Source organism: Tympanuchus pallidicinctus, unplaced genomic scaffold, assembly GCF_026119805.1.
Source record: "Tympanuchus pallidicinctus isolate F22 unplaced genomic scaffold, pur_lepc_1.0 scaffold4, whole genome shotgun sequence".
In the NCBI taxonomy this organism is placed as follows: domain Eukaryota; kingdom Metazoa; phylum Chordata; class Aves; order Galliformes; family Phasianidae; genus Tympanuchus; species Tympanuchus pallidicinctus.
The window spans coordinates 33,338,695-33,359,025 of record NW_026294758.1 but is presented as its reverse complement, the minus strand read 5'-3'; the positions used below and the strand labels follow the sequence as shown (position 1 = coordinate 33,359,025).

At 40.1% G+C, this 20,331-nt stretch overlaps 1 protein-coding gene across 2 annotated transcripts; it reads right to left on the bottom strand.

The window, feature by feature from the left end:
* Positions 1-238: 238 nt before the first annotated feature.
* Positions 239-18,874, bottom strand: LOC128089606 (fructose-1,6-bisphosphatase isozyme 2). 2 transcript variants are annotated; one of them, XM_052701216.1, is made up of 7 exons: positions 18,595-18,872; positions 15,879-16,041; positions 14,953-15,045; positions 9,841-9,981; positions 8,450-8,587; positions 3,015-3,134; positions 239-1,081 (listed from the first exon to the last, which is right to left on the bottom strand). In XM_052701216.1, the coding sequence occupies exons 1-7, from the start codon at positions 18,765-18,767 to the stop codon at positions 887-889; spliced, it is 1,023 nt and encodes a 340-aa protein (XP_052557176.1). In that variant the 5' UTR covers positions 18,768-18,872; the 3' UTR covers positions 239-886. The 2 variants fall into 2 exon arrangements, with proteins under 2 accessions (XP_052557176.1, XP_052557177.1); XM_052701217.1 differs by lacking the exon at positions 9,841-9,981 and having other exon boundaries at positions 18,595-18,874.
* Between the last annotated feature and the right edge of the window lie 1,457 nt (positions 18,875-20,331).

Below are 20,331 nucleotides of genomic sequence, written 5' to 3'. Positions count from 1 at the left end.
CTTGCTAATCTCAGAGCTCATTCCACATCTCCTTTGGCAGTGTCAATTGGAGACCTGGCAGTAGGGCACCAGTAGAGATAGCTAGGAATGGTAAGGTGTACAAAAGGGCAAATGTAAATCTGAAATTAGAATCTTCTGAAGTAAGAGAAAATGGAGATGCACCAATGCCTTTGGTGCAGTAACTCAACTTCTGTTGCAGTGGACTATGGATAAAAGGAAAATAGGTATGATTCCAATGTCACATTTGCAGCAATGGTTAATTGTGTAGTTAAAGTTTACATGTCTGTACATAATATCAGACATCTTCCCATTCATATAAAAACTGACATTCCTTAGCGGTGTCACTACTTTTTCATCTTTATTAATTACCCATGACATTTAACATTGGAGCTTGAAAACACTGTTTCAAACACTACAAAACTTTCGGTTTTCTCTGAGCAGGCAAAATAAAAAGCCTCTGCAACAAAATTTCTGGCAGAAAATCCAGTAACAGTATTGTAAATGTCGGTATGAAAATCATGTCACAAAAAATGCCATCATTAGTGTCAGATGTCTAGCTTCAGATCAAATGGGGGTGCTGACACTATTCCCTTCTTTTTGTTAATATTATGTAAAGTATGTAGCTTCTGTTTTTAATTAGGTTTCTGTTTCTACATTTGCATTGCATAAATCATAATGAAAGGATTTTTACACTTCTCTGCATGGAGAAATGAAACATTTGCTTTTCCCATCAGCCGTTTTCACTATTTCTCTTGCTCTCTTTTAGTGGGATGTTCACTGAGATGTGAGTGTTGAAATGCTAGAATCCACCAGCTTGAAAGGAATATTTTTTCTGTGCACTAAAGACAGGCAAGCAAAGTCTGAAGTCTGAAGAAAGTAAAAGCCTTTAGCTGCTCTTCTGGTGTTTCTGTACAAAAGCAAGATACTCATGCACATCATCTGGAGATCCAAGAATAAGAGGAACTCTCTGGTGGATGCTCTCAGGTTTCACATCCAGCACTGCCTCTTTTCCTGTAGTTGCTATCCCACCTGCCTGCTCAATGATGAAGGCCATTGGGTTGCACTCATAGAGAAGTCGGAGCTAGAAAGAAAGAGAGAACATGTAACTCTTTGGGGGAATAATTACATTACCAGAATTACCAGTGCATTACCAGAATGTAAGCTGTGAATCTGGCCAGTTTTGTATGAAGTGTGTATTGACCTAAATAGCAATGTTTCTCTCTCATTAGTCCCTTCTTCTTCCCTCCTTTATCTCCCTTCACAGTTTGTATTTTGACCCTGCAACCACACATCAGCACCATGGTTTCCAAGCTGACATACTCCTGTGCATCATTGTTGAAACTGAGTTTTGTCAAAGATGTCGAAAGTAGCTGTTGAGCCCATAGGCGTGAGCAAAACACTGTAGCCAGCTAAGGTAATATTCCTGGGGACGGAAAGCTCTTCTAATGTATAGGCTTTATTTGTTGTCTCAAAGAGTGGGGTAATCACATTGCGTTTGGTCAGGATATTTTGGAGCTTGAAACTTGATGCTCCCAGTTTCAAATTTCAGGTTTTGGTTGCAGCTTTTCAGAAATGTGAATAGATACCATAGCTTGAATTCATAAAGATAGTAACTGTTTTCAAAGATAACTAGAGTAATTTTATAAGCAAATTTTCACTTTTAGTATGGAGACAGGTAAGCCACAGTATTTGTTCACAACTTTAAAAATGTTACCTCTTTTTGTGCTTGTGTTCCAGTTAAATGCAAATTTATTTAGAATTTATGCCGAAATGTTCTGTATTTATAAGAATATAAAGGAGAACTAGTTATTTTTTAACAAATATTGCCTCTAGTTTTAGCTGATTTTTTCATTGTCTGTCTGAATTTCTCCTGTGCTACACTGTTACTTTATATTATGTTTAAAAGACTTTTTGCATGTGCAAAAGACAATGGTTTTTGAAGAAAAGGAAATGTTACAGAATGCACTTGTAGAGAGAGGAAAAGGAAAAAAAAGAATGGACATAGAACTTTGCTACCCATAGTTCCTTTATCGCTGTATTTGAAATAAAACAGTGACATACCAGAAACCTAAGTAATGCATACTACCATCATTCTGATCTTTAAAGCCCACTGAAATGCTGTTTCTGCTACAACAACCCTATCTGCCAGGTAATGTGGGTCCAACAGCCTTCATTGTTCTCCTTGGGCCAGCTTTTGAAAGAGTCATAAAAAGCAGTAGTATCAATATGGAAACATGTTGAGTTTTTTGTTTCTTCATTGTGACCACATGTCTGAAGAAAAGTGGTTTTCCTTCAGGCAATATTGTAATTGCTGTATTGTATATTTAAATCAAATGTGCCTGGACAGACATGCAGATCTTTTCTGTTGTATATTCTGCTGTTTTCCTGTTCTCCTCATTTCCCGGATCTCCAGGATCTGCTGTTCTTCTATAATACACATTCACAAGGATGCAACAAGTAGTCCTCGGTCACGATAGACACTAGTATGCTCTGACACGTGCATAAGAGATTGGGCAAGTAGAAACCTGAGTTTTCAGGGCTAATTGTTGCAAGTTCAGTACCTTTGGAAACATCAGGCAAACAAGCCCAGCTATCTAGCACTGAGCAAAGCCCTGGAGAGCTCAGCATATCCCCTCTGGACTCTAGTTGCCAGCAAAAACGTCAAAGGTTTCCCTCTGATCAACATTTTATTGGGTAGCTGTGGATAGGAATCTCAGTGGCGTCTATCATACTGAAATTCTTTTCATTAGAAAAATGAGTAAAGCCTTTTTAGTGAAAAACACTGATCAGTCTGTAAATAAAAACAGAAAGAAACATTTCTTGCCTAAATTCACAACTGTCTAAACTTCTATATTAAATTGAATTACTGACCAACCATTGTGTCTAATAATAATACTCTCTTCATATGGGAAATTACTTTCTCCTTGTATATCTGAATGATTCCTTTCCATCTCCAGGAAAACCAGAGGTATTCATTTGACCGAGTTTACCAGAGAAGAAGTCAAATGATTTACCTTTCCTTTAGGACTCTTCTGATTTGCAGGATACATGAAGATCCCACCATACATCAATGTACGGTGAACATCAGCTACCATGGAGCCCACGTACCTGGCACCATATGGGGAACTTCCATCCTGAAAAACATACAAATGGAGCATTATATCTACCAGGCTAGACAGCTAGTAGCACAGGAAAATGTTGTTTTGTTATAAAACAGGTATCAGAGCGATAGCTTAAATAATCTGTTGTTTATTGACACTGTAAAGGTGTAAACCAGTTTGAAGTTTAGATTTCTGTGAGACAGTGATGAGATTCTAAAATAAGTGCTTTAAAGTGCTGTATTCACAGTGTGAAAACTAGGTTGTCTGTAATTTGAGTGCACAACAGCTTGGTATCAATTGCTATCCTGTGAAAATGCAAGTGGTAAAAAAAGAGAGTGAAAGCTTCCTCATGTTATCAGAACAACGTACCCATTTGACTTCTGATCTGTCACAGGTCGCTAAGCCAATGCGTGAGGATGAATATCACTTTTCACCACAAGTTTAGACCTTTCCCAGAGGGCTCTCAGCCTTTTCCTTTTAGCTTATTTTCAAGTTGTGAAGATGATCACAGCATTCACTGTGGAGTTTAGATTAGGAGATAATAGGAATTTATTCATGAATGTAGTTTTCCTTGCCCTCAGAATAGAGATTGACATTACTGAAGGAAAGGTCATTTTAGTGAGTGCAATAAAGGAAAAAATTCACACCAGTTTCAGGTTTGCTGTCCATAAAAACAAAAACAAAAACAAAACAAAACAAATAAAACCCACAAACAGTAAGATAGAAAATTCAGAAGAGAAGCAAGGTGACTTGCACAAATAAAAGCAATGAGCTTAACTATAAGAAAAATAAAGCATCACCCTATGTTTGCAAAGGAGAAATACACAATACAGATGTAAAAAGAATAAAAGCTTTTTGAAAGCTCATGTGTCAGGCAGTCCAATGGTCTTTTCATATCTTCAACAAAGCGGGGGTGGAATTTTGGCCTCCCCTAGAAAAAAGTGTATATATATGTTGAAATGCTAGAAGTTTAAAATGACCTCCATATGCTTTTTCTGCCTGGACCAGTTGTCTAATAAGAGATCTCAGTGCTTTCTACAATCAGTACTAGTTTTGGAGAAACATATGAAGTGAGAACTTGTTTAGCAATGCCAGCTCCAAGAACCCAGATCACAAATTAGACAGCAAAATCACGAGGTGGCCAGGAGAGAAAAAAATTCAAGTGAGAGGAAAAGCAGAAGTAAAAGGGTAAAATACAGATAAAGGAAAACATATTTTATTTTGCTGTCACTTTATCTAACTGTTCTGTACAGCTGTGAAGTTTTTATATTCACTGTCTTTTAAAATGGGAACAGATTCTCATGAATTTATAGAGTATAATGCAATACAACACTAGGAACTTGAGTTCTGAGCGTCAACATGAGAGACTTAGATGTTTGTTACAGCTGGTAGTAAAACAGGAATAGAGAATTGTTCCAGCCTAGGTCTTAATCCTTGTTCAGCTGTTCTTGAGCTACTTTCCTCATTTCTTTCTTGTGTAGGCAATAAAAAAGGGTATACACAGGGTAAGACACAGCTTGGAGCTTTTATATTACTTTTTACTTAAGCCTGAGTCTTGGTCATAATACTTAAGGCATAATTGAACAGTGATTTCAAGTATTCATTCTTGAAATTTCCATGGCCTATACTCAAACAATCACATTTTCTAACAGTAGCCTCTCTGCCTTGTAGTAGTTTGCACTTATGACTTTGCCAATATGAAAGTCTGAGGCCAGACAAAAACATCTTTAGAGGTGACTTCAAGAGACCAAATGTAGTTTTGGAAAATGCACTTTTCATGGAAATACATTATAATAGTCTAAACTTCTCTTTAAAAATAAATAAATAAATAAAAATTAAACAACAACAACATCAAAGGAAGAGTACAAAGTTTCAGAAGAGGACTTCAAGAAAAGTTTGTTAAACATAGCAAAAAGTCATAGGATACTGGTCACAAGCTGGGGATGCTTTAAACTGCTTTTATGTCACTATCAGATAGGGAATTTTCATCCCCCAAGCATACAACTTAATAAGAATGAGCTGCACAACTGACCCACCCTGTGTACAAAGCATCAGACACTTTTGGGATATGCTAGATCTCCTGTTCATATGTAGGTCATTTACACAATTTATGTGTAACTGGGCAATGTAAAGTGAGGCTAATATGAGTCCACTGAGCATTTGTTTTGCTTTTTACCCTGATTGAAATTCCTTTTCTAGAAACACAGAGCTGAGACTGTACTCAGAAAAGTACAGAAGAGAAATCACTCCATTCTGGTACACTAATTACTTGAACTGCAGACTACAACATAATTTTCACTTCCCTTTGCATCCAGCTACCTGCTCAGGAGTAAACAATCCTTTTAGTTACTAGGTATGCTACTTCTTGCTTCTCCAGTTTGGTCAATCATATATTTTTCCTACAAATGAGAAAGTAAATAGATGTTGCACAATTGTTGGCCCTTTGCCTAGCCTTCCCTCAAACAAAATAACAGCAAGAACGCTAGGGAAGCTCAACTAAAGATCTGAATAGTGCCAAGCAGTGTTTGCCCAGTGGGAACTTTGCAATGTTATAACTGATGTTAATGAAAGAGTTGGAGAACTTTGATGTTCCCTTCACCTGCATTTGTGGCATTTAAGGAACCTTGTTGTTGATCTTGGTTTCATCCTTTGCATTAGGGAAAAAGTGTGGCTCATAACAGACAGATCTTGTGATTTTTTTCTCTTCACAGTGTGATGAAAGACATTTTCTCACTTCTTTATTCTACAAATATCTGAAAACTACATTCCTCTGCAGCAGCAGCTCAAGACAACGTTTTTCTTGCATGACTATGACAAGTAGGAGAGCGGATGAAGTCTTTTCTAGACTGCAGCAGCAATAGACTGCATGCTTCCCTCTACATACATTTATGATGACAAAAACATGATGCTCTTCCTAGCTTTTTTTACATCACTTGCACACAGCTGGACTGGCTGGCAGAAGAATATTTCCTGTACGTGATGGTAAGTTTTTGATGGCATTGCTAAGATGAGTCCTTAATCAAGGAGTCTCTATAGCATGACTGTCAGTCAACATCTGCAATAAGACTCGTTCAACCTCACATGGCTCCAGGAAGTGATGGAGAACCTCTCCCATGAAGAAAGGCTGTAAATGATGGGGTTGTTTAGCCTGGAGAGAATAAGGCTGCAGTCAGACTTTCTAACATTTTTCCAGTAGTTATGGCTGGCCTACAGGAAAGATGGGGAGGAACTCTTTGTAAAGGAGTGCAGTGACAGGAAAGGGTTAACTAAAAGAGGTTGGGTTTAGATTAGTTACAAAGAAGAAATTATTTAATATGAGAGTGGTGAGACACTGACACAAGCTGCCCAGAGAAACAGCAAATGCCCCACCCCTGGAAGTGTTCAAGGTCAGGTTGGATGGGGCCCTAAGCAGCCTGATGTCATGGTTGTAACCCTAGCCATGACAGGAGGTAGGAACTGTGTGGTCTCTTCCAACCTAAGCCATTCTATGATTCTAAGCTAAAATAAAAATGAAGTGAATAACAAGGTCAGAAAATGATCACAGAATGTTTTAGAGTTCTACTATCAGACAATCAGTGTCAACTAGGTGCTATGGCCCTAAAATCATTACTAGATGAAAAGATTGGAATGAAATCTGTGCAAAAACAATTTTTAGCACAGTGGTGCCCATTATACAGCGCAGAGGGAAAACAGAATGGGTCAAAGGGGAGAAAAGTATGAGAAACTTGTAAAGGCTGATACTGTTGCTTAGCCTCTGGGCTTACAATGGCCATAGGGCCATAGAGTGAGAGTGGTCCCCCTGGTTGAGATGTTTCCAAAACCCCACACAGTGGGAGACAGTCAGTCCTTCCTCAAGTCACAGACCTTTATGCACTGTATGTCCAGCATATACTCCCCACTGTCCTTCTGCATGCTGAAGAAAAAGAGACCCACATCAAATCTGTGCAATACTCCAGTTGGGTTACATGCTGAGGGTGCAGCACCAATGTAGCTGTAGCTGGGCTGTAGCAGCAACTTGTGGAATTACTTGTGCATTGTGGCCCATAACGTCAATGCAATGACCCTTCTCAGGCAGCCAGATTTGTGGCTTGGAGTCAGGACCTGAACTTCAGGACTTCAATGGATACGGAGAGAGAGAGAACTCAATGAGTTCTTTGCCTCAGCCTACACTGTCATTCAGGCTTCCCACACCTCTCATGACCCTGAACCTCTCAGTGAAGGTCAGGGGAGAAAAATCCCTCCCACTGTACTAGCAGTGCAAGTCTAAGACTGCCTCATGAGAATGAATATGCACAAGTCTATGGGACTGGACAGCATACATCCCAATGTCCTGAAGGAGCTGGCAAATGTGGTTGCCAAGCCACTCTCCATCATATTTAAAATGTCATGGCTGTCAGATGAAGCCCCCAGTGGCTGCAAAAAGGGAAATATTACTACCATTTTTATGAAAGAGAGAAAGGAAAACCAGAGGAACTATGGGCCAGTGAGCCTCATAGCTGTGCTTAGGAAGACTGTGGAACAGATCCTCTAGGGAGAGATGTAAGACCCATGTAAAATGAAGAGGTGACCTAAGACAGCTGGCACACCGAAGTGGCAGCAATGGGCTAAAGAAGGATAACTGATGTTGTCCACCTGGACTTATGCAAGATCTTTGATGTGGTCTTGCACTAAATTGTTATCTCTAAATTGAAGAAATAAGGATTTGGAGTCTGGACTATTCACTGGATTAGTTTTGGTTGTGGTTAACAGCTCAGTGTCCACATGGAGGCTGGTGATGAGTGGTGTCCTCCAAATATCCATCTTGGGACGCATATTCAGTATCTTTATCAACTACATAAATTATCAAATCTACTCAGTGAGTGCCTTCTCAGGTAGTTCGCTGATGACACCAAGCTGAGTGGTGCAGTTGGCAGAGGGAGGGATGCCATCTAAAGGATAAGCTTCCAAAGTGGGCCCACATGGATTTAAGGAGGTTCAACAAGGCCAAGTGCAAGGTGTTGCACTTTGGTCAGGGTGGTCCCAGGTATGAAAGCAAGGCCACATTTCCCTTGCATGTTTTCTAAGCTGGTTTCTTTTGCTCTTGTTTTTTAAACGATTTTTCATTTACAGCATAATTCCCTCCATGCAGTAGTGAACAAGCTATGAGTTTCTTTACTAAAGAGTAAGTTACAAAACAAGTCAGGGTACTAGAAGCCAACAGATCAGATACATACCCCAAATGGGACCAAATGTTTACAAGAGGCTGAATTCAGAGATGTCTTCAAATCCCTTCCCATTACTCTGGACTGTATGCAAGGCAGCACTAACTAGCAAACAGTATATTGAGTACAGTGCTAATATGTTCTTACCTCAGGGAATTTCTTCTTTTTTAAGTATTCTGTCATTGCAGGATCAAAGTACTTTGCATAACCTTCATTGAGACTGTAAATCTTCCCTTTCTTCTTGATTTTAACATCTCTATCAACCAGAATAAATTCTCCAAGTGCCTATAGAATGACAGGGAAGATCAGTTATGAGCAAGCAGTAGAATGATTTGTTGGCTTCCCTTGGCAGTTTTCACAGTAGCAGCGGCAGACATACTAGCACAGCTTGGCCCTTTCAGCACCAGTCTTGTGTAAAACTTCACAGTATTCAGAACAGAAAGCATGGAATCTGTTTAAAGTTAATGGAAACTTGTTTCATCGGTAGCATAAGCAAAAAGCAGTTTGCCTTCAATAGCTAACTTATTTAGCAGCACCAGTCAACCCTGAAAACACAAAGAATGTTTGTGTCACATATCACGAGGTTACAAATGAATATATTATATTCTCCTTTGGTTTTTGAACTCCCCTTGACTGTCTTGTGTAAATATCTTGAAGTTCCTTCCAGAGGCTGCTCTCTGCAGTTGGAATACAGCCTTCACCTTCACACTATCTGACCTGTTCAGTTCTTCCTGTTTCTATATAGCTTCTTTATAAAGATTAAGATTTTTTGCAATGCACCATTTTATTAAAAACAATTTCTATATTATTGCCTAAATCTAAAGCCAGTTTTTCCAACAAGAAGTCTCCTCCACTCCTCCAGCAACATTTGTAGGGCTGAACAGCAATGAGCAGCACAAGTCTCCTTGAGTGCTTACAGTTCAGCTTTTGCAAATTGCTGGGTATGCAGTCTGGAGGATTTAGCCATAAAGCTACTTTGCACTCTCAAAGTAGGAATTTATATATAAATATTATTTATAAATTATATATTATATTATATATATATATTATTTATATAAATTATAAATATATTATAAATACTCAGGAATTCAGGCATCACTCCACCTAACCTCTATCAAAAAGTGTTCCCTGCCCCAGACAAAACCCTGAATGTCTTGAGGTTCTATAGCAGACAAGAAGCAAAACCAAGAAAACAGCAGGAATCCTTCAAGTTGAGGCAAAAATAATGTTTGAAGTGAGTTTTTTGAAGTATTTCTCTGTGCAAACCAGCAGTCTGATTTGAATGAACAGGATCCCAAATGCTGTTTGACTTAAAATCTAACTCACAGAGCAAAGAAATCAAGCAAATGCAGTGCAGCAAACATACTCATGAATTATTAAGCATGAGTAAGATGGCAGCGTGATGCTTCAGGGTGAAGGTGACAAGAGAACAGCATAGATTACCTGGGTTTCAGACACAATGAGCAACAAAATCGAGCAGACTCAACCATGGGAAGCTCTAAAAGACTGTGGCAATGTTATTAACACCAGGACTGTACCGGATCCAGCATGAAGCAGTCCACTCCTTGCCCAGTAGAGAGGGCGACCAGCGTAGCACTGCCATACAGGGCATAGCCTGCAGCAACAATATTGCGCCCAGGCTGCAAAGCGTCTTTTTCAGAGGGCTCGTCATCTGTCTCCTAAAGACACATTACCATTGGACTGGAGGTTAAATTATTGTAAGAAACAATAAGAACAACACTGAAAGAATAGCTTGGGATAGATTACTTATTTGTGTCTTACCCTTTGAAGGAATCAAAATAGAGACTGTTCTCACTAGTTCAAGGCAAGTTCAACACAAGTAAATGTGCGTGCTTGGGTAGGGCAATGTGAATTTGTCATTTCATGCATGTAGTTCTATCAGTATGATATCTGCTACAAAACTGATACCTGAGCAATGCAGCCTAGCGTGTTAACTCAACTACTACTGATTTTCTATAAATTTAAACATAACTAATCAGATAGACTGATATCAGCCTAAGGAGTAACTGTGAGGTGAGTGTGATAACTAATACCACACACACTACACTGCATAGAAATTGCTTCCATTAAGGCAGAGTAAAAGGGCAGATGTTGCAAGGCAGTGAAGCTGAGATCATGCCTTTGTCTCTGTTGATGAAGAGACAGGTAACTGAAATGACAGTATAAGTGCTCATACATATACACAGCAGAATAAACATCTTTACATAGTAATGTGTGTGCAAATATAGGTTTGCATACATAATTGCACAGAACTTTCACACGGCATTTTACTTCAGGCTTTTAATCTGCCATCAGTTTCTATCTGTCATGTTGCCATTTGGTACTACAGTTATTACTGAAGAAGAACATGCCAAGCAGACCAGGCACAAAAAAAATTCTAGCTAGCTCCACAGGTGTTCCTCAGTTTAGCAGAGATTGGTGAAAGCACATGGGAAAGCTGGCTCCAGCCTGCTCTTACTAACTACAATATGGGTTAAGAATGGTTGATACTGATGCTTCCTAAAGAGTTTGTCATTTGTGATGGAGTTTCTGTGGAGGTTTTGACACTGGTTAACTGGGAATTAAAATGAGAATCTGCTCAGACCCTTTATTATTGAGATGCTGATTTAACACTTTATCATTTCAAATTCATACAGTTTCTCAGTGTTTGCATGGGCTTAATTATATTGAGTAGCAGATAAATAGAAATAGCAGGCCTAGCAAAAAAGATCTTGTTAAAATATAAAAACCACTAGAGAATGTTTTGTGCAGAAAATCAAATATTTGATAAATAACAAGTTGATTATTTAAAAAATCACGAATGTCTACCAGAGTTATTTCCAAAGAAAAACAGCCTCCCACACCAACAAAAAGAAACATTTTCTGCTCTGACAAGAAACTCTCCACCAGGTCCCAGCAAACTGAAAGCGTTGGGGTAACCTTGGAGTCCTGTTCACCACAGGATACTACATCTATAGGAAAGCAGACATATGTGGCATCAGAAGTACATCTTTCAAAACATTTGAGGACAGTGGTTTATCTCCGGAATATTTTTATTTTCAATTGAAAGACTGAATTGAAAGTTGAAATAATTTGTTATTTATTTTATTGACCTTGTAGCTACATTTTGCTTACAATTATTTTTAATACTATTTTGTCAAATCTTCTCTTAAAAAAAAAAAAATCAACTAGTTGCCAATTAGATCTTCATGAAATACAATATGTAAAAATACACCTGGTATGAAGTCTTTTACAATTATTCTGTGCAAAACTGCTTATTCAGAAAGTTATACACATGTAATGAAGTTTAAAAGTCTGTCTGTATGTATCAGACCTGGGAATATTGACTGTTTACTATTTGACTAATTGCTAACCATTTGGCAAACAATTCTTTCTAAGAACCAACTATTAAAGCCTTCATAGCATCTTCTCTTTCAAAACTATATTCCCCTCGCACATACATCTCAACCTTAATGACACCGGATGTTGATAGTAGATGGATTGCTTGCAACATTATATGCAGAATTAAACTTACATTTACACAACCAGTTGCAAACATACTACACTTCTTATAGTCTTTTTTGTATGCTTTCCTCATTTAAAAAAATATAATTTTATGTAAACAGGTCAAAGATTTTTGTTTTATAGAACATGATGTATAAATAGCTTCCAGAAGGAAAACAGTTCAATTTCAAACAAACATTTTGCAGAGCTTGTTGGAATGTAAAAAAGCTACTGATCAGCTGGTATTTCACTGTTAGCACTGCAGGAGCTTTGTCCTGCCAAAGTGCCATGCTATGTGAAACAAACTGGAGATTTACGCTCACTCTGATAGCTGATGAATGTTGTCACTTCTTTCTGGTGCACAGACGGTTTTCCTTTCTGCTGTGTTTTAAGTATGAGATGGAGATAATGAAATTTCTTTATAAGTCTTTATCCAAATGACTGAAATAGACATTGTCTTTTATTACAAGCTCTTTCACAGCCATTTTAGCTCCTTGTTGTCGTGAAGCAGATGAAAGATAGAGGCTTCTAGGTACCCACAGATGATATCTGAATCTGAATTTTTTTTACATGGAAGATTTGCCAAAACACATGATTTGCCCTCAGTAGCACAGGGAGCAGGTTTGGGAAGCCATGGTTTCCAGATCTGTATTCATTCATGTGCTTAATGAATATACTTTTACTCTGAATCTTTACACCTTCCCCATGAGGTACAACATGAAGTGGTAGGCAGCAAGGAGGAGCAAGGAAAGAATTGTCCTCATGAAATGGAAAAGGGAAGAAAAGCCATCTGTTGCAGTGGGCATTGTTACAAATTAAAATCAAAATTTGACAAAGAAGTAGAGCTTCATATTCTGTATGCTGACAGTTAATTGAGAATTGTATAGTTAGTTCAGTAGCATGAAAAAAAATACAGAAGGAATCCGGGGAAAAGTACTTTCTTACCACCACATCCTGACACTCCACCTCAGCACCAGCGAATGACTGCCAAGGTCTTACCTCTTACCTGACTTATTCTGTGTGAACCTGTCAGCTCCACCATTCTGACTTTTCTCATCATTTTATCAATGACATGCCTGATTCAGAATGTAAAATCCAAGTGGAAAATGAAATAAGTCTAAGACGGAATTTATTTCCTGGTGATTTCTCTAAGAAACAAACACAATGCTCTTCTGGCAGGAGGTGGTAGTACCTGGGGTTGCTTAAATGGGTAATCATTTTCAGATTTGAAGTATATTGGCCAAGTCTGATCTTTATAGAAAAGAGTTGATAATCCTCAAGCTAATATTTCAGTTCTAATATCCTCAAGCTAATAAGTCATGAGTGTGTCCCTTTGGAAATGGAGTTAAGGTTTTAACATGGGAATACCAACAATGCAATTGACTGAGAACTGCACTAAATATCAAAGGTGCCAAGGGTCATCCACTGGAATTAGAATTATTCTAAAACATATTTCCAAAACAGCCTTCATGTGCTTTAAACAGATTGAGATAAACTTACAGTTTCTTTATTAAATGATTCTCTTTCCATGGGATAAACATTTCTACAGTAATAACTAATAAAGCTCTTATAATTATTTACTTATTTTAAAAAGTTAAATGGTCTTGAAGTTAATAATGTTGCTCTAAAATTGTCTAATTTGAGAGAAAGGCACATTAATTACCATCTACTTCAGAAACAGCAGTCTTCAACTCAATGGAAGTCCATGGATGCAGTGTTGTTTCTTACATCTTCTAACATAGTAAGAAGTTACATCTTCTAACATAGTAAGTTTTTCCTGCTACCAAAGAACTATGCTTCATCACAGCAGCAGTGTTTTCATTCGGATATAATAATTTATACCAAACAGCTAGTTTTTTTTCTTTCTTAAGTCCTGAACTGTATCCACCCACATTGAAGAAAAAACAAAACTAAAAAAAAAAAAAAAAAGGAATATAGGTATTTATAACAAATGGATTAATACGTAACAGAATAATGGCAAATATGGAAAGATCAGAAAATGAATAGAAAACCTTAGCATTTGGGAAGGACTCAAGTTCTTTAGGAAACATTTCTGTTCTGCACAGAAGCCTAGGGAAGGTTGGGCAGCCAACAGTTCTAACGTGTCTCAACAGGTGAGCTAAAGCTTACAGAGAAGTCCAGTCTGTATTTCAACCTGCCATGCTGCATGAATCACATGAAGCATTTGCTTTCATATTTTTGCAGAGCAACCTAAACATGCTTCCAAACAGGAAGCTAATGTTTAGTGTTTGTGAAACAGTGCTTCCAACAGCTACTGCCTACCTTAATGTAAGAAAGCACTGCAGTGTTTTTAGCAGTCTTTAGAGGAATAATGGAAAGACTGAGGGTCCTTCTGCATGCCATCAGGCCATGCGGCATGGATTTCCAAGCTCTTTCCTGCAGAAAGGGGCATGTCAGAAGCCATCCAGGACATGTTGTTTCAGAATCTGTGGGATATGCTGGCACTGACCATGGATATCATGGCCAGTCATATGCCAGCATTTTGCATGTGCCGTGACCCTGTTGAGGCTTTATCATGACTATTTGGTTTATCATCAGATGTCTGCTCAATGGCAATGATGGCTTTGCCTACCAAAATGTAAAAGCCAAAGACTGTCTGGAAAATGATAAGTTAAAAGATGAGAGATGATTTTAAAAGCACATCTTTATACTTTTGAAGTGTCATGTCTGAGCCTGCAAGCATTTCTCTGTGGTCATGAGAACTGCAAATGTTTCTTCAAAATAATGATGGCTGAGGGTCTCCTGTAGTCATACGACTGTGAGCTCAGACTTTAAGCAAAACACCAACTGCTGGGAGATTAGCATCAAGTCATAAGACTCAGTATGACTGTAGCTATTAGCATATATTAATTGGGTACGCAGTTGCTGCTCTGTGCAACTCTGTGGAAGGGAAGCTGTTGGCCATGCCCTGTCATCTTAGGTGACAGCTTCCTTTTCTTCATCATGGGTGAACCTCATGTTCTACCCCTTCTGCTCCTTGCAGAGCCCCTCGATCCTTTATATGTAGGATAAAGGATAAAGGATCACATAAAGGATCAAGGATGGAAACTGATACACATTGATACATCCAAGCCATTTTGCTTTTGCCAAGAACACTCTGCCACGTGTTCTGTTTGTTCTCTTACCTTTTTGTAGATAGCGAATATTGTTCCTATGGGTGCCAAGCAGTCTATATTGGATGAGCCATCCAGAGGGTCAAAGCATACCACATATTTACCCTGAAATAGAAAAGGCAAGGGAGCATTAAATGTTGTGCTGTCCAGTTGTCTTGCACTGCTATTTTCCTTCACTTGGTGACTCTCACATCCATGTTTTCATGCAGCCGTACAGACATATAAGGCCCAGCTGAGAGGGCTGGCCCATGGACTCGGCTGGCCCTGCAGCACCATGCCTCCTCTGCCAGGGATATGGGAGAGTGCACTGCTGCTCACACAGCACAGTCTGCTGGCAGAAAGAACAGTCCTCTGTATCCAGGTCATGTGAAAAATCTGAAAGCAGAGGAGACAAGCTGTTCTGGAAGCCAGCATCTTGCTTAAATAGATGTGCTTTGATCTGTTTGGAACCAAAGGACTTGTTGATAACATGTGTTTTGAGAACAGAAGAAAAAAGCCATGAGGAAGATCGTCAGTTACACCAGGAGAGCAGAACAGGATCCCTCCTGGGGGGATCCTATGTGATCCCTGTGAAGCAGTCAGGTGCTTCCTCCAGCCCTGTAATGCAAAATGCAGCCATGACGGCCTCGGCTTCCCCACCCACTTTATCTCGCCTAAATATTAATGTAATCCAAAACTGTAACACCGGCACCCAGGTAATATATACACGGGAGTTGGGTGTGTGAACATCTCTGAAATAATTTCCCCCCTCCTCCAAGCTTTAATAACAGTTTTTCCCTCCACAGAGCGTTCAGCCACCGACATCGCGCCGCCCGCCCGAGGTACTGACACAAAGCAGCAGCGCCGCAGGTGCTCCCACCTCTCGGCGAAGGGGCGGCCCGGCTCTCTCCCAGAAGCACCAGTGCCCCCTGCCGCCGCCCGGCTCCCTCAGCACCCACCCGCTTCTCCTTAGGGGTGATGAGGGCGTCCTTGTTCTCCTCCGTCACCAGCACGCAGGTGCTGTAGGAGGACTGCAGCATGTTGATCACCAGGGAGTTGGACAAGACGTCTAGCTTCTTCACCTCGTCCCCAGTCACGTTCACGGTGCCTGCTATGCCGAACCTGGGAAGAAGGGAAAACGTCTGAAGGGGATTTTTAGAGAATCACAGGTAAGGGTAGATCTGTCCTCTCACCTTCGCTCTAACGTTTGTATTCAAACCATCAAGGTGCACTGGGAGGTGGTTACTGCTGCTGGAAACGGTATGTCTGAACAAAGGAAAGACGATGGCATCGTTTTGGGGGCATTACTGGTGTCCCTTTTCTCCCCTCTAGATGCTCTCGAAGCCAGGAGCAGAGTCCCCAGCTCTGCTGGCAGCTGTCAGGTTTGCCTGCAGCCCCACGAGGGGCCAGCAGCAGCTCTGAGGGCAGAGAAGGGACACTCACTGTTGGTCCCACCTGCTGCTTATGCAGCTGTGCAAGGCTCCTGAAAGCCCTTCATCCCTCAGTCTCCATTCAGCCCTAAAACCAGAAGCTTCAAGGAGAGCTCCAGAACATTCTAAGCCATGCCTCTGGATTTAGTCGGTTTATTCTCCCATAATGTATAGAGAAGCATTTGTTGGCTAGATTAGGATGATGCTTCCATTCTACATCCTGATTTTATCTATATACTGATTATGCGGAATATAGTAATACATACATACGTCTGAAATTTATATCTATGTCTGAAACAAAAAGAACTTTTAACCTGATGTGCTGAATCAGGGTAGCTCAGAAATATAAAGGAAATCCAGATGGCATTTTTATTCACCATGAAAAAGAAAAAAGGAGGGGGAGAAGGGCTGTTTATTAATCCTGTTCAGTAAGGTCAGCATCAGCATTAGCTGCTGGGGACAAGTTTTTTCCTTCATTAAAAGCCAAAAGCTGCTTGAGCTTTCCAGAGGTATTGAGCGTTGCAGGTATTACCATTTTGGAACTGGAAAGGAATGTGATTTTCAGGGTATGCTAAGCATCCGATCTCCAATTACCATGTTTCCAGGCAGGTTCCCAAACCAAGTTTATAGTTTTGTGAAGTCCTTCATATTTGAAAGGCAAATTTGTTAAAAACTCATGCTGAGATATCTGACTGACATCAAAGAGGTCACTTCACATTCTCCTGTTTGGAGAAGCAAGAAAAAATAAGAGCACTCTAGCTGCATTTTTCTCTAATGTTAAGATCCTAGGTCTTGCTTATGGGAAGAAGGCACAGATGAATGGAAGACATCATCAATGTGGTTGAAAGTTTTGCAACAGAAATTTCTAAAATTTCCTGGCTGCAATTCAAATGATATATGTTGTTCATCTGTTTGTTTGGATATTTTAAATATTTCTTTGTCATTACTTGAAAGCTTCTGTTTATGGAAAAAAATGTTAGCTTATTGATACAAAGGATGTTTGCCTTCTAAAGGCAGATTCCTGTAGCACTGTCTGTGTCCTGTGTGCAAGGGGACTGTTCTACTTCTAGTCTATTAAACAGTGGTTCTCTCCACTGAGAAGCTGTATGTTGAAAGATAGGAATTAGGTAGAAGCAATACTTCCTCTAAATCAGAACAGCTCAGATTCACCTAATAGAGGCAAAGTATAGTTTACCATTTAAATAGCAGGGGAGCCTGAGGCTGCTGCTGACTTTCAGTGTACCTTGTGTCCTCTCTACAAATTATAGTCCACACCTGTGAGGTGACTGTGGCAGTACTGAGACACTGAATTTTTGGTTGGCAGAGATCACTGAGATCTCAGCAGAAGTATAAAGAGCCCAGGGTGCTATATGCTGCGGTGTTACCACTGGGGGAAAAAATAAAGGGGTAAATTACAAGCATCATCTTTTTTACACAGCTCTCTTCCACGTCTTCTTTATGCATGCATGCATGCATACATGCACACACAGGGATGTATACAAATATATATTTCACTACATAAGCAATAATTGAATATTTTAAGTACAGTATTTCATTAGGACTTTCCAGCTCCCGGAGCTGCTTCTGAGAGATCACTGATAAAAGGCTGACAGTGAGGTCATTCTTATCTGGCTGTATGAAGAACAGCTCAATTCATTGCAAGTTTTGATAAGGCAAATCTTTATTTGATTTCCTAAATGACTACATGCCAAATTATTCCATTTGTTTTTCATATAGGACTTTTTAGGACTCCCCTACCTATAACCCTGGTACTACTCAAGAAAGGGAACATACCCATGTGTGACAGCACTTCTCACAGAGCTGTTGTTTTAGAGCTTTACTTACATTGCGGTCAGGCCGAACACTGTTGTCTCAACACAGAAGAAGCCCTGGCTGGCACTGCTTAACACTGTGCTTGGCTGCCAGCAGAAACAGTGCAGTGTGGTGTTCTGCACATTCACAATAAACTTAGAAATACATCAGCACCGACATTTACAAGGTGTAATGAAGAGAACAGCAAGGTCCTGACCCATACTGCAGAAAGGCAGCCAGTCTAAGTGTTTATCTTGCACTTAATGTTAAAGTGCTCCAAAACGAGAGATCTCCTGCTTGCTAGTCCTAGCAACCCGTGCCCTGACCTCCTTCGCGCAATCGCTTGGACAACACTGCCCTCTTCCCAGCCTCGCGGTGCAAGCAGCTGCCTCTCCACCTCCTCCTCCTCCCCATACACCTAAGTAGGACTCACATGTGGGCAAGGCCTGCCTTTCTGACTGCGGAGGAAATGGCCTTTATGGCAGTCAGCATGGAGTTGAGCAGCTGTGTCAGCTCCCCGGTGGCTCCCTTGACTCGTCGTCCCTTCTCCATGACAAACCGTGTGAGAGTCAGCATGTCTGTTTCAAAGGGGCCTTTGTCCGACATTTTTGCTGGATACCAGTGCTTCTATCTTCTTGGCTGGACTGGGTGCTTTCTAGCCGTGTTGAGATACCCAGCAGCAGTCTATTTTGAGGGGAAGCTCCTGGCTGTGCTGCCAGTCTTAGTTTATTCAAATGTTTCTGTGACCATGTGATGGGGTCCCAAAATAGCTATGCCTGGGCTGGCTCCATGCTTCTTCAGACAGCCACTGCTCTGCTGTCCTCCACACACCCCCCTTCCTGGCATACAGCTCTCACAACGCAAGCCTGTGGTACATTGGCTGCTCTTGGCAAAGGCTCTCACAAGCCTTGTGGCTGAACACAGTCCTCTTGCAGCAATAGTTTTAGAGTTGCAAAGCAAGACAAGCCCTGCACAATTTGCAGAGTCCCAGCAGCAGAGAGGTGACAACCAGAAGCGCTCTCATCACCCTGTCTCCTATCTGGCCATCCCTTCCTGGCCCTCCACAAAGCTGGCAGTGGGGCATGGCACTTTCCAAGGCAAAATACTGCTCTGCAGCTGAAGCCAGAAGGCCATTTATCCACCTACCTCAGACATTTGGAAGTTAATCTAAATTACATGGAAAAATGGTTCAGCCAAGTCTAAGCCTTGGGTACTCCAAGAAGTTTTGCGTGATGAACTACAGAATGAAAGCCCTGAGCATGTAAATATGCATATATTAAAGGTGCTTTTTATAGTAGTTGCAGTACCATTTTAATGACTTAATTCTCTTAATTCTCTAGGCTGCTTCTAATGTTACACAGTTTACATAGATGAAAAACTCTGAGTGAGTTATGGCTTGATGCTTCCTAAGTAATTATCCCTTCATTAATCAACAAATGATACTTACCTGATTTTATCTTGTCTCTGTCATAATTACATGGTTCTGTGATTTTATGCAAATGTAGATATGTCTCACTTTGCATAATTCTGCCATCATTTTCTTAAAAGCAACAAACCTGGAACACATGGCACTAGTATGAAGACAGGTAGAAGTACAGTGCGTTAGGCACATGCTGTCATCTGGAGCATTGGAATTACAGCTCCCAATTGCAGTTCTGTTCTCTCACATAGAGGAGGTAATCAGAAAAATCATGTATTGCAGTCTTCATTTTGACTTATTGGTAGCAGTCTCTTATTTTTAAGATGAAGGTCTAGAAAGCCTACAACAAAATTAGAAAATCTGAAGGTAAAACACAAAGTTGCAATGAGGTTAATTTTTATCAGTGGTTGAAACCAAACTACTGGGCTAGAATCATACTAGAAAAGAAGAAATTTAATTTATCAACAGAACTTGTATTTAGCCTTATTTTTGTTTGTAGAAGCTACAGCTGAAGGCCAAGAGTTCTGACATCCCTTTGCATTCTTTTTTTAACTTCAGTATTTCTCACTATTTTCCTAAATGTCTCTCTTTCCCCATCTGTGATACATCTGAATGCAAAGATTTTCTACTTTGGAGGTCAGCAGATCCAGTCCCGGGATCACATCCTGGCAGGTTGGAATCTCTCCAAAGAAGGTTCCTCAGCCTCTCTGGGCAATTTGTGCCAGTGCTGTGTTGCTGTGTCACTGAACA